Source organism: Littorina saxatilis, linkage group LG15 (assembly GCF_037325665.1).
Source record: "Littorina saxatilis isolate snail1 linkage group LG15, US_GU_Lsax_2.0, whole genome shotgun sequence".
Lineage (NCBI taxonomy): Eukaryota > Metazoa > Mollusca > Gastropoda > Littorinimorpha > Littorinidae > Littorina > Littorina saxatilis.
This window is the reverse complement of record NC_090259.1, coordinates 26,629,086-26,642,138: the sequence shown is the minus strand read 5'-3', so window position 1 is coordinate 26,642,138 and position 13,053 is coordinate 26,629,086. Positions and strand designations below refer to the sequence as shown.

The following is a 13,053-nucleotide window of genomic DNA, read 5'->3' as shown; positions in this document are numbered from 1 at the left end:
CAGGTGCACTCAAGTTACCAGTGACTGTCGTCAGGCCATTGCGGCTGTGATCTTTGCACCAAGAGCCGGACTGCTCTGTTATCGATTTTGTTGTGGTGAAAATTTGACGATGGTCTGTCCGTACATTGGAGGTATGACCTGCTGTTGGGACCGAAAATGAGTGTCCGTGTCCACGTTTTGCAGGTGTCCGTTTAAGGGGGGGCAAATATAGAAGGAAAATACTCCGTGCCGAGCAAATGTGTCCGTACATGTCAGGTGTCCGCTCACGCGGGGGGCCGTACATTGCAGGGACTGCTGTACATGCATGTCTATGTCTTTTCCCCAAATTGTCAGTGTTATAATAACCTAACCTGATGTGTGGTAATATGGTCTATGTCCAGTGCTTGAAAAAAATCACTGCTGCGAAAAAGAGGGATGCTAAATAAGACCACATTAATATCAGATCACTTAGAAGTTGATTTTAACATGGGCTGTTCTTCAAAAAATCTTTCTACTTGATGTTATGTGAACCTAAAAAGTGTTTATTAGAGTTGGTGTGTCTGAGTTACAAAATGTTTGACTGACCGACTTGTGGTTGACATTTTTTGTTTAAACATTAACAAAAACTTTGACATAGAATGACGTTGTTTTGTTAGATCAGCATTTAAAAATGGATTCACAGAGTAATTAGTTTTCTGTTTGAAAGTGTGCCAGAATATCATAGTATGAGCCCCCAATTCCCAGTGTAAATTTGACCAGAATCCCATGTTATAAAAAAAAAATAGACACCAATTAAGCTGGACTGCTCGCACACAAAATGACAAATCCATAACCTTGCGGCCGGGCCCTGATGGTTTGTACACCTTTTTCTGTAAGATCAACAGTTACAATTAGATTTACAAATAGTTTATATTTGAAAATATGCCACAATACAAGAGAGTGAACACCCAAACGCGACCGATATAAGATCAAATATCCAAAGGGAAGTAAGTACTCTATTTGCATACTCAATGCTTCTATATTCAATGCTTGTTATTCTCTCAGGTGCCAGGAGATTGGTTCCGTATAACTCTGGCTTACTCCATTACACATGTATGGATATAGAGCGCTTACTTCCCTTTGGATATTTGATTTCTAAACAACGTTCTGCCTCATTTCGTTTAAGATTCTGACCAATATGAATTGGACCAGAATGCCATTTTATTAGGTCAATGCAAAATGTCAATCCCTAGCCTTTAACTGTGGTGGTTTCCATGCCAACCAGGTGGAAAGCCAGCGGTCAGAGCTGGAGCGCCTGGACCAGCAGGTGGGCCGCAAGAAGACGGAACTGCAGCTCCTGCAGGAGAGCCAGGAGAGGCGGCAAGGAGAACTCAACGCTCTCCTAAAACAGGCCGAGACTGAGCTGACCTCTAAGACCAGGGAGATCAGGGTATGCAATGATTGCTGGTCTGTAGGATGTCGGGCGAGTCGTACATTGCTTTAGGAGTCATCCATGTTGGCCATTCACCTTTGCTGCTGCCTGCAGAAATGTAGGATTCGTCGTAGCAATTTTTGTTTGTTTTTGTAATGCAGTTTGCAGTTATTTGTGGTCTCAGCGCTTTTTTTTTAACACCCATCACAGGTATTAGGGGTCGTTTTTCTTTGCCTTTTTTGACTCTAGTTTCAAACATTTAGAAAAGTTTTTACTTTTGTCATAGCCTTTTCAGGGCGTTGGAAGTCGCATAGTATTAGTACATTTTCCTTTTTACCATGCAGTTGCATGCATTTAAGAATCCTCAAAGTTTCCTTCTGAGCAATTTTGACCCATATAAGTGTGCGTGCTGGGGTGTGGATGGGGCGCTAGGGAGGGAAAAAGTCTGAACTGCAGCATCTGCAGGAAAATGATCAAGAATTAAGTCCTGGACAAAAAAATTAGTCCTCCGCGGGGCTAAAGCCGGGCTCTGTGTTGGGACTTCAGGAATATCATAAAAAGAAACTTCTTTCTGAAGAAAATGTTTCACTCCAAATGTTGGCCGCTGTCAGCGCGAGTTCGATCCCAGGTTCGGCGGAAATTTATTTCACAGAGTCAACTTTGTGTGCAGACTCTCTTCGGTGTCCGAACCACCCCCCGTGTATACTACATTGGGTGTGCACGTTAAAGATCCCACGATTGACAAAAGGGTCTTTCCTGGCAAAATTGCTTAGGCACAGTTAATAATTGTCTACCATACCCGTGTGACTTGGAATAAGGCCGTGAAAGGTAAATATGCGCCGACATGGCTGCAATCTACTGGCCGTATAAAATTTCATCTCACACGGCATCACTGCAGAGCGCCTAGAACTGTACCCACGGAATATGCGCGATATAAGCTTCATTGATTGATTGATTGATTGAAATGTACACAACCTGCTATACCCACACTTACCATCAGATAGGGGCTTAACATACATGTACTTTTACCACACCCACACTTACTGTTCCTACATTTTCTACCTGGTTTCTCCCCAACACAGGAGCAGCACGAAGAATTCGAACAGCTAGACGTGCAGAAGGGCGACCTGTCAGCAGCCATCAAGACCAAGAGGGCGGAGCTTCACAAGCTGCAGGACGAGGTGCAGCAGGAGGAGGAGGTGCTCCAGCGACTGACCAGCTCCGTCAGCAAGAACAAGTCGGAGCTCAAGCACACCTACGAGATGGAGAAGCTGGAGCAAAACGAGCTGGAGAGCCTGAGAGCCCAGCACGCCCAAAAAATGGCTGACCTGGAGAAGACTCAGCGAGAGCTGTTGGAGGTGGGTGATAGGATAGAAAAAAAGAGTGTGTGTGTTTGTTTGAAAACCTGGTGAGACTCATGTCCAGAAGATGGCCACCCTGGAGAAGATTCACAGAGACCCGTTGGAGGTGGGTGGTGAGAGTGTGTGTGGGTGGGGGGATGGAGAGCCTGAGGGCCCAGCATGCTCAGAAAATGGCCGACCTGGAGAAAACTCCGCTACAGCAGTTGCACGTGGGTGATATTAGGGTTTGAAAATGGGGTTGGGGGTGTTGGTCTGTCTGTCTCTCTATGAGTGAGTGTATCTGTCTGTCTGTCTGTCTCTCTATGAGTGAGTGTATCTGTCTGTCTGTCTGTCTCTCTATGAGTGAGTGTATCTGTCTGTCTGTCTCTCTATGAGTGAGTGTATGTGTCTGCCTGTCTGTCCGTGAAGAGAAGTGCAGAGGGGCTGGAAGGAATGGGCGGTTCTGGTGAGGTTATGCCCCCTCTTTCTTTCAGCTGGTAACTGGCGCCACCTCGCGGCAAGATCACACGAGAAAGGAAAAAAAACTTGCATTGGTCCCAATTAAATAGCATATCGGTTTGGTAACAGTTTGTGTGTAAGTCGTGCATTTTATACGGTAAACAGACAATGGTCGGTTCTGGTGAGGTTGTGCCCCTTCTTTCTTTCAGCTGGTAACTGGCGCCACCTCGCGGCAAGATCACAGGAGTTGTCTCGCGCTATCACCCCAGAAGCGCTCATTGGAGCAGCTGAAAAGGGTTTGGAAAATCGGATGGTTGACTTGGAGAAGACTGATGGAGACGGGCTGAAGATGTTTGTTTGGTGCCTGTGTGTATGTGTGTGGGCGCACACATATGTTCATGGTGGACTTTCTCTGCTTCTTTCAAGATTTTTGTTGAGTGTGTGTCAGTGTGTGCATGTGTCTGTGCTGTATGTGTTCATATGCATCCATACATGCAAGCTTACATTGAAGCATACTTTTTCACAAAAACACCATACTTATTACATGGCATCTACGTCAACAGGAAAGATCCGAACTGGAGCAGCTCCTTGCAGAGACGAGTCGCAAAAGTGCAGAGCTGGATCGTCTACGGCAGGGTGTGGAGAGAGAGCGGGGAGAGATAGAAATATTGTCTGCAGAAAAACAGAACCTGGAGGAACGCATCGGGTCGCTGACCAGGGAACAGGGAATTCTGGAGGAAAACTGCCACTCCTTAGATGACAAACTCAACACCATGAAACGGTCAGTATGTGAGAGAGATTTTGTCTGGCAGCATTTATTGCCTGCGTAAAGAGAGTGGATTTCTTGATGAGGGGCATCTTATTGCTTTTCTTTTGCTTTTTTTTGTTACAAAATAGGTTTTGCATAGCTCACACTTTTCATCTAAGGGATAAATGCAGGGATTCCTCTAGTGAAGAACGTAGAAAATGCAATAGATTAGAGATAATCACCATCTTGAAACACTCCTTCGTTGCACATTGAACCTTGGCATAGACAAGCAGTGCTACTCCAAATTAGTTGTCGTGCATTAGTTACTATCTTGGCTATATGTAAAACAGTTAATCTCTGGGTGTATTTTTTTGTTTTCAAAGGGGGTTCTCCACTCTATTGCTGATATTACCAAGTTTGTTGACTCATTAGACTGGGTCTTAACTGTGCAGCACACAGCGAGTGACAGAAGAGAAACTGGACGCCAGCAGTCGTCGCCTGGAGATACTGGAGAAACAGCTGGAGGAGAGGGAGAGAGAGTCGGAGGACTCCAGTCTGCAGCGCACCATTCTGCAGAAAGACGTGCAGATGTTGAAGCAGAACATAAAAGGTGGGGAGATCGTGTCAAGAGGTGTGGAAGGGTGTGTGTTGATGGAGATGCAGGGCACATGCTCTATGTGTGTGTGTGGGTGTGTGCGTGTGTGTGTGTGCATATGTGTCTGTGTGCATGGGTTTGTGTGATTGTGTGTGTGTTCACTTGTGTCTGTCAGTTTCAGTCTTTGAGCTTGTGTTTGTCATGACACAAAAACAATAATAAAAACAAATTTGTTCGTCTTCAATCATCAACCAGACTCACAAACAGAACTCGAACAGCTTCACGAGAACGTCAGGGACGCTGAAGCCACAATCACAAACCTGCGACAAGATATCCGTGCTGAGCAACATAAGCGGGAATCCACCCACACGGAGGCTCAGCGTCTCTCAGATGCTGTTCGCCATAGCAACGCCACGTATGAAGACGCTCTGCGACAGGAGCGCTCCAAGCAGGAACAGCTACAAGACCTGATTCGCAGCATTGAAGAGCGGGAACGAGAACATGAAGATGCTAGAAAGGTGAGAGAAGAGTGGAATAATTGGGGGCGGGGAGGGATGGGAAAGAGGGGGGGGGGGGGGGGGGTGAAGGAGAGATGGTCGGGTCTGAATGCAAAATATTTTGGGGGAGGAATGTGAGAGAAAGTGGAAAAGAATTGAGCCGAGTTATTCTGCAAGTACACCTTTTGTATGCTTGATCGTTTGTCAGTATGTTTTATGTGTGCTTAGTTTTTCAGATGAATGTTGGTTGTGAATATTCACTGATCGTTGTTTGTCTTTTGGTTAACAGGCATTGAACAGGGTACGCAAAGAAATAGAGAAGGAAGAGAACAAGCTGAACAAGGTATGTTGATATGATAGACGAGTTCCGAAAATAACTGTTGGGTTTATATGGGTTGTGAAAGAGTGAATGCCCTTGGTTTTTACTCGGACAAACGTTGGAGGGGCCAATCACTAGCCAGGGGTGTTGGAAACATGTGGACAGGAGCATGTGGGAAGTTATTTGTCAGAGGAGGGGGCAGGGTTTCCACTGTACACACTTTGACAGATTGATGATTTTGTATCTGTGTAATGAAACTTTGTTTTTTGTTTGACAGCTGTTGAGTAACGCCAACAACAACCTGGAGCAAGTGAGGTCAGACTTACAGGTCAAACAGGTGGAACTGGAGAAGACAGCACAGTCACTGACAGACCTGAAGGTACACTGTTTCCAATGTGTGAGTGTGCATATGTGTGTGTGTGTGTGTGTGTGTGTGTGTGTGTGTGTGTGTGTGTGTGTGTGTGTATGTTTGTGTGCGAGGTCAAACAGGGGGAACTGAAAAAGACAACACAATTACTGACAGACCACAAGGTACATTTTTACCACTGTGTGTGTGTGTTTGTGGGTGTGTGTGAGGGTGTTGTGTGTGTGTGTGCATGGCAGAACAGTTGAGTAACCTAGGGGTTTTGTTGTTTAGAGATTAAAACGTTGAAGAATATATGTTTCTTATATTGCATATGTTCTGACTTGACAATAAGGGTATAGGTGCATTTGGTATTTCTCAGATTTTGGAACTCAGTTTTAATTTTGCAAAGCATTGATGTGGTTTATTAAAATTATTAAGCATTTATGATAATTAATCTTTGATAAATATTGAATGGTTATTGGCTCACATAAGTGTAGCCTATGCGATCGTAACTTTGTCTGTCTGTGCGTGCGTGCGTATGTGCGTATGTGCGTGCGTGCATGCGTGTGTATGTCTGTGGTAGAAACTCTAACATTTGAAGACGTCACATTACATTGACGTCACATTATGACGTAAGAGGGTTAGATGTCACGCGAAGGAAGTACTGAAAGTCTCGGTCATTATTATTTTGAGCGGGCCGAGACTAGTTGGCAGTCGTGTCCCTGTAAGTAGGCTACATGCAGACAGACAGATCTAGATCTAGTGTCTCGCTTTCTTGCACAGTTTCACCTATGCTCTTTCTGTGTGTGTGTGTGTGTGTGTGTGTGTGTGTGTGTGTGTGTGTGTGTGTGTGTGTGTGTGTGTGTGTGTGTGTGTGTGTGTGTGTGTGTGTGTGTGTGTGACGGAGTGATTGAGTTTGTGTTACTGTTTGTCGATTTCTTACGTGAGCCTTGAAGGCTTCGCCTCTTGTTATGTTGATGTTTTCAGAAGGAAGCAGGTAAGCTCCGTGCAAATGGAGAGCAGTTTGCTGACATGGAGGAAAAAATACAAGAATTAGGTGAGTGTGTGTCATTGTCAAGTTAAATTATTCTGCGACAGGGAAAATTACGCATTATGTCGTACTGTAGCAGGAAGATTTTGAATACCAAATATGTATGATATTTAGATGCAGCAGATTTTTTTTTTATTAAAAAGAATCAAAGAAAGCGAGAAAGAGAAAATGGAGGTGAAAGTAGAAAAGACATTTGAGTATGACTTTCCACATTGTCAGTTTCACAGTGAGTCACTGTGTGAGTGAGTGTGTTACATAATGTTTACCTGTGCATGTATGTATACTCTGTGTGTTTGAGATTGTACAGGTGTGAGTGTGCAGTTATGTTGGTGCATGTACGCTCTGGCTTTGTTGGATTCTTTGTTTTCCATGCACGTATTTTGGTTGATTAGTTGTCAGTTGGTCATCAGAATAAAAAAATCTAGACTGGTAGGTTATTGGAACGTTCAATGTATGACAAAACAAAACGTTACAATCACGAGAACTTCGACCCAATGGTCTTTAATTAAAAGTGGACAGACAGATAAACACTCTTTTTTTTTGTTTTGTTTTTTTTGATAGATAATTGAATTTACTTTCTGATCGTATGTAAAAGTTGACAACTTGTGCCTATGCGGAATTTGCCCGATGTTTGTTATTGCTACCTTACGGTTTTGTCAGGTCGATTTTGGGGTTGCCCTTATATATATATAAGCGGCGGTCACGTGACCCCTGAAAAAGAAACCTTTGATAAATGAATTCTTTAGTTGGGGTACGACAGTTGTTGCTATAATTTGTTTGCACAGTTTTATTTTCAGCAATAACGGGGACTAATTAAACTTGAAAATAATACAAATAGGAAACCCTGACTAGGATAGGACGCTGGCTTCACGGGTTTTGTTAAGGCTTTTACTACTTGCATGGTTTGAACATGAGGAAAATGACCAAGGACACAATTCTTCAGTTCAGTAATTCTTGATTTCCAAATGAGAACTTTGATCCTGATCTATGCGATAATCTCATACGGTTAATCAAAAATAAACCGTGTTGTCAAATGTTCTGGGTTTTTTTTTTTTTTTTTTTTTTTTTTTTCAAACAATTTTATTCACATAAATAACAACAATTAACAATATCTCATACAATGAATTAAATACAACTTAAACAGATAAACACTCATGATACAAGTAAAGTTAACAGACAGATAAACACTCATGATACAAGTAAAGTTGACAGACAGATAAACACTCACGATACAAGTAAAGTGGACAGATAAACACTCACGATACAAGTAAAGTTGACAGACAGATAAACACTCATGATACAAGTAAAGTGGACAGACAGATAAACACTCATGATACAAGTAAAGTTGACAGACAGATAAACACTCACGATACAAGTAAAGTGGACAGATAAACACTCACGATACAAGTAAAGTTGACAGACAGATAAACACTCATGATACAAGTAAAGTGGACAGACAGATAAACACTCATGATACAAGTAAAGTTGACAGACAGATAAACACTCATGATACAAGTAAAGTTGACAGACAGATAAACACTCATGATACAAGTAAAGTGGACAGACAGATAAACACTCATGATACAAGTAAAGTGGACAGACAGATAAACACTCATGATACAAGTAAAGTGGACAGACAGATAAACACTCATGATACAAGTAAAGTTGACAGACAGATAATCACTCATGATACAAGTAAAGTTGACAGACAGATAAACACTCATGATGCAAGTAAAGTGGACAGACAGATAAACACTCATGATGCAAGTAAAGTGGACAGACAGATAAACACTCATGATGCAAGTAAAGTTGACAGACAGATAATCACTCATGATACAAGTAAAGTTGACAGACAGATAATCACTCATGATACAAGTAAAGTTGACAGACAGATAAACACTCATGATGCAAGTAAAGTGGACAGACAGATAAACACTCATGATACAAGTAAAGTTGACAGACAGATAAACACTGATGATACAAGTAAAGTTGACAGACAGATAAACACTCATGATACAAGTAAAGTTGACAGACAGATAAACACTCATGATACAAGTAAAGTGGACAGACAGATAAACACTCATGATACAAGTAAAGTTGACAGACAGATAAACACTCATGATACAAGTAAAGTTGACAGACAGATAATCACTCATGATACAAGTAAAGTTGACAGACAGATAAACACTCATGATACAAGTAAAGTGGACAGACAGATAAACACTCATGATACAAGTAAAGTGGACAGACAGATAAACACTCATGATACGAGTAAAGTTGACAGACAGATAAACACTGATGATACAAGTAAAGTTGACAGACAGATAAACACTGATGATACAAGTAAAGTTAACAGACAGATAAACACTCATGATACAAGTAAAGTTAACAGACAGATAAACACTCATGATACAAGTAAAGTTAACAGACAGATAAACACTCATGATACAAGTAAAGTGGACAGACAGATAAACACTCATGATACAAGTAAAGTTGACAGACAGATAAACACTCATGATACAAGTAAAGTTGACAGACAGATAAACACTCATGATACAAGTAAAGTGGACAGACAGATAAACACTCATGATACAAGTAAAGTTGACAGACAGATAAACACTCATGATACAAGTAAAGTGGACAGACAGATACAAGAATGAACTTAGCTGACTTGTATCATGAGTGTTTATCTGCCTGTCCACTTTCAAAGACCATATTGGGTCGAAGTTCTCGTGATTGTAACGTTTCGTTTTATTTTGTCATAAATTAAACGTTCAAATAACCCACCAGTCTCGTTTTTTTATTCTGAATTTTGGAACGTTAACACTCTAACAGTCATCTGTTTTGGGATTTCAGTTGGTCATCATTTTGATCATGTTTTGATACAATTGCAGAGAAAGAGATGGAGGAAAGAAACAAGGAGAAGAATGAACTGGCCAACGCTCTGTCCGTGTCCTACGAAGAAGTCCAACGTCTGAGAAAGGAATCCACAGATGTAAGTGAACATTGTGCACCTTGATATAGCTATGGAGCTTCTAATTGGTTTACTGTGATGCTTTACTGATTGGTGTATCATGCGTTACCGTGTAGGCTGGCTGTTGTTTTGTGTTGATTTATACTGTAGGTTGCCCCTGTGGGTGGTTTGATTTGTAAAACTAATGTTTCCTGCAGGTGTAGAATTGTGTACGTTGGTGTTACTTTTGGATGTTGCCTGCAGACATCAGCTTTCGTATCGTTCGGCATGCATACACTCTGGACGTGAATATCTGTTCAATACATTTGCAGAAATCTCACGATACAGTTCAAAACTTACATGTACAACTTTATTGTTTTTTAGTTGGTGCAAACACCTTTTTTTTCTTTTTTTTTATCTACGTGTGTGTGTAAATAGGTCACACACAGTTCTCATGGTGTATTCTGACTGAAACTATGCGATATAAAGACATAAAGGTTAAGTTGCTATGATGGTCATTTTACAGGCATTTGACACATTGTAGTTGTATTTGTCTTTTTACCAGGCCTGCTTTTAGATCTTCATTACATTTGCTTTCCATTGAAGTCAACAAGCTTGTGGGAAAGACATCTGTTGTGTTAGTGCACTTAGAAAACTCTATGAAGTACTGTGTTGTGGCTGGATGGAAGGAGACTTATTGCTCTTTTCACATTTCACTTTTGATTTAGTAGAAAACAAACCCACTTTCAATAGGGGGAAGAATTTACCCGATGCTCCCCAGCATGTCGTAAGAGGCGACGAACGGATTCTGTTTCTCCTTTTACCCTTGTTAAGTGTTTCTTGTATAGAATATAGTCAATGTTTGTAAAGATTTTAGTCAAGCAGTATGTAAGAAATGTTAAGTCCTTTGTACTGGAAACTTGCATTCTCCCAGTAAGGTAATATATTGTACTACGTTGCAAGCCCCTGGAGCAATTTTTTGATTAGTGCTTTTGTGAACAAGAAACAATTAACAAGTGTCTCTATCCCATCTCCCCGTCGCGATATAACCTTCGTGGTTGAAAACGACGTTAAACACCAAATAAAGAAAAGAAAGACCCACTTTCAATTACACTTTTTTATTTTTTTTATTTCTTCTCTCAAGGAGAGGGTGGGAGGGGAGGAGGGGATCATTTCTCCTTGCTTTTTGTTGTAATTATGTGTGATTTTGGATCATCTGTCAATGTAATTGCAGGGTTAATTGTTAAGGTGTACAAAGAATAATTGTATTTTAAACCTTGTGAATTAAGAATCAACATTCTTGGATTGAAGTGTTTATGAACAGAAGAAGCAGTTTCTTTTCTTTTCATATCAGTCAGTGAAATGTTAGCTTATGAGAAATATGATGACACGAAGACAAAGAATGCAGTTCCAACCTTTTAGTCTGCTTTTAGCGTTAGATCGTTTTCAACTTTTCCATCCCAGAATTTAACATCAATGTCGGATTTTGAACCTTTGGGCAATGCTTGTTTCATTCGTTATTTCAAGTTTTATTTTGCTGTCGTGATTTTTTGGATGCACATGGTTTCCACAGTAGCTGATTTTTTTTCTGTGCTTGAGAATTGTGCTTGAGTAGCTAACTCGACTGCCGATTTCTTGAATCTCCCCTCACTGTTGCTAGAAGCATTTTCAATAAGTAGTTTTGTTTTAAAATTGTAGCTATGTTGACTTTTAATTTTCTTTCTGGTTCTTTATTTTGTCTTTGTTTTCTTGTTTTGTTTGTTTTCTTTCTTAATTCATTTAAATTTGAGGACAGATTTTCATGCTGTGCACATGGAGAGGGAAAGAAAAAGATGGCTTTTGTGAGGTTTTCTGTTTGATGGTCACATGTTACAGGCATTTGACACATTGCAGTTGTTTATACTTGTCTTTTTACTAAAGGTACGTTAGAAGCTGACAGGTATGGGATGCATTATAGCCAATTTGCAATGCCGGATGCACAGTTTAGCTCTCAATCTGTGACAAATCCTTGTTTTACGAGGGATGTCATTTGGTGTTGGCAGTTTATTGGTGGAACACCGAAACGAATTTCAAATCCTGGAAAGAACTTTCAGCTGAATTGTCGAACGGCTTTGACAGCCTTTTTGGGCAAATTTTTCACAGGTATTACAACCCTGTTTCCATGGTGTTAATTCTGGAGACAACCTAATGTGGTGCAAGAGAGATAGAGAAACTGCAGGTGTCAGGTGCCTGTGATATGCATGATTTGATTATTGTGACATTTATTTGAGTTCGGAGCTGGAGGTGAAGGTCACTCGCTTGTGTGATTTGTGTGAGTTCCTGCTTGGTTGTATCTTACCATGGTTGTTTTTGCTTTCCTGTCTTGCCTCCCCCATAGACGCATGAGAAATTGCGGAAAGATCGCGTGGAGTTTGAATCTGCGCTGAACGACATTCAGCGACAACTAGAGCTGAGTAGACAGGTATGATGCTAGGTCATGGCACTGTCGGCAAATGTCAAGGTTACACACATCCTCAAGGTCACACACACTGAACAATTAAGCCACATCATGTACTTTTGGGTTACACTGTGCACTAATTGCACCGTACCATGCAAACACTTTTTTCTCTGCTAACTAAATGGTATGATTGTTTTTTTTACTACATTGTACTTTGGAAATGTTCTGCATTATGTTCAGGCTGGAGTCTCTTCTATATAGTCACATTATAAAAAGAGGGTGAGAGGGTTTGTTTATACACCAGGGGGAAAGAATGTATGGTTGTGTGTGTGTTTTTATGTGTGCGCGAGCGTTCATGCCTGTCAGAAACTATTCATCAGATTCTTCCAAGAAGGATTTTTATGATCAAGTGTTCTTTGTTGACCTTGCATTCTTTGTTTAATGCATTGACGTAAGTGAAACTCTGGTGCATTTTACATTTACTCATTTGCAATTCTTTAAACAGCTTCTTTTGGATTGTTTTAAAATGTCTTTTGAATGAATGCAAAGGAAATGAAATCTGTATTGGAAATGGAAAATATATCACTGTAGTAAAATCTGTCTTTTTTAAAACCTGTCAGTCAAATTGAGCAGGCCCAACAAGCTGAGTTATATTGACTCATTCACTTTTTTTTTCAAAGTAACATTTGAATCATCCAGCTAATTTTGCAAAACCACACTGATTGAAAAACAGCTCTTATATATTAACTTGTGTCTTCCACGAATAACAGATGTCATCCATCCTGACTTTCTACTAAAACCACACGCACAAACAAAAAGGTTTAAACAAAACTTTATAAATTGAGTAAAGTTTTGTTTAAACAAAACAAAAAAGAAAAGAAAAAAAATGCTGCCTTGCAAAAGAAAAGTAACACGCAC

The 13,053-nt window shown here is 40.7% G+C and overlaps 1 protein-coding gene across 5 annotated transcripts in view; it reads left to right on the top strand.

Moving 5' to 3' along the window:
* LOC138948950 (centriolin-like) overlaps positions 1-13,053 on the top strand; it is a 98,328-nt gene that overhangs the window by 71,961 nt on the left and 13,314 nt on the right. For 2 of the 5 annotated variants that reach the window (XM_070320621.1, XM_070320619.1), the window contains exons 35-44: positions 1,244-1,408; positions 2,473-2,748; positions 3,753-3,970; positions 4,390-4,547; positions 4,788-5,050; positions 5,319-5,372; positions 5,626-5,727; positions 6,682-6,751; positions 9,640-9,740; positions 12,076-12,159. In XM_070320621.1, the coding sequence (XP_070176722.1) occupies positions 1,244-1,408; positions 2,473-2,748; positions 3,753-3,970; positions 4,390-4,547; positions 4,788-5,050; positions 5,319-5,372; positions 5,626-5,727; positions 6,682-6,751; positions 9,640-9,740; positions 12,076-12,159 (1,491 nt within the window). The remainder of the gene's footprint in view (positions 1-1,243; positions 1,409-2,472; positions 2,749-3,752; positions 3,971-4,389; positions 4,548-4,787; positions 5,051-5,318; positions 5,373-5,625; positions 5,728-6,681; positions 6,752-9,639; positions 9,741-12,075; positions 12,160-13,053) is intronic. The other 3 variants (XM_070320623.1, XM_070320620.1, XM_070320622.1) reach the window with 2 other exon arrangements.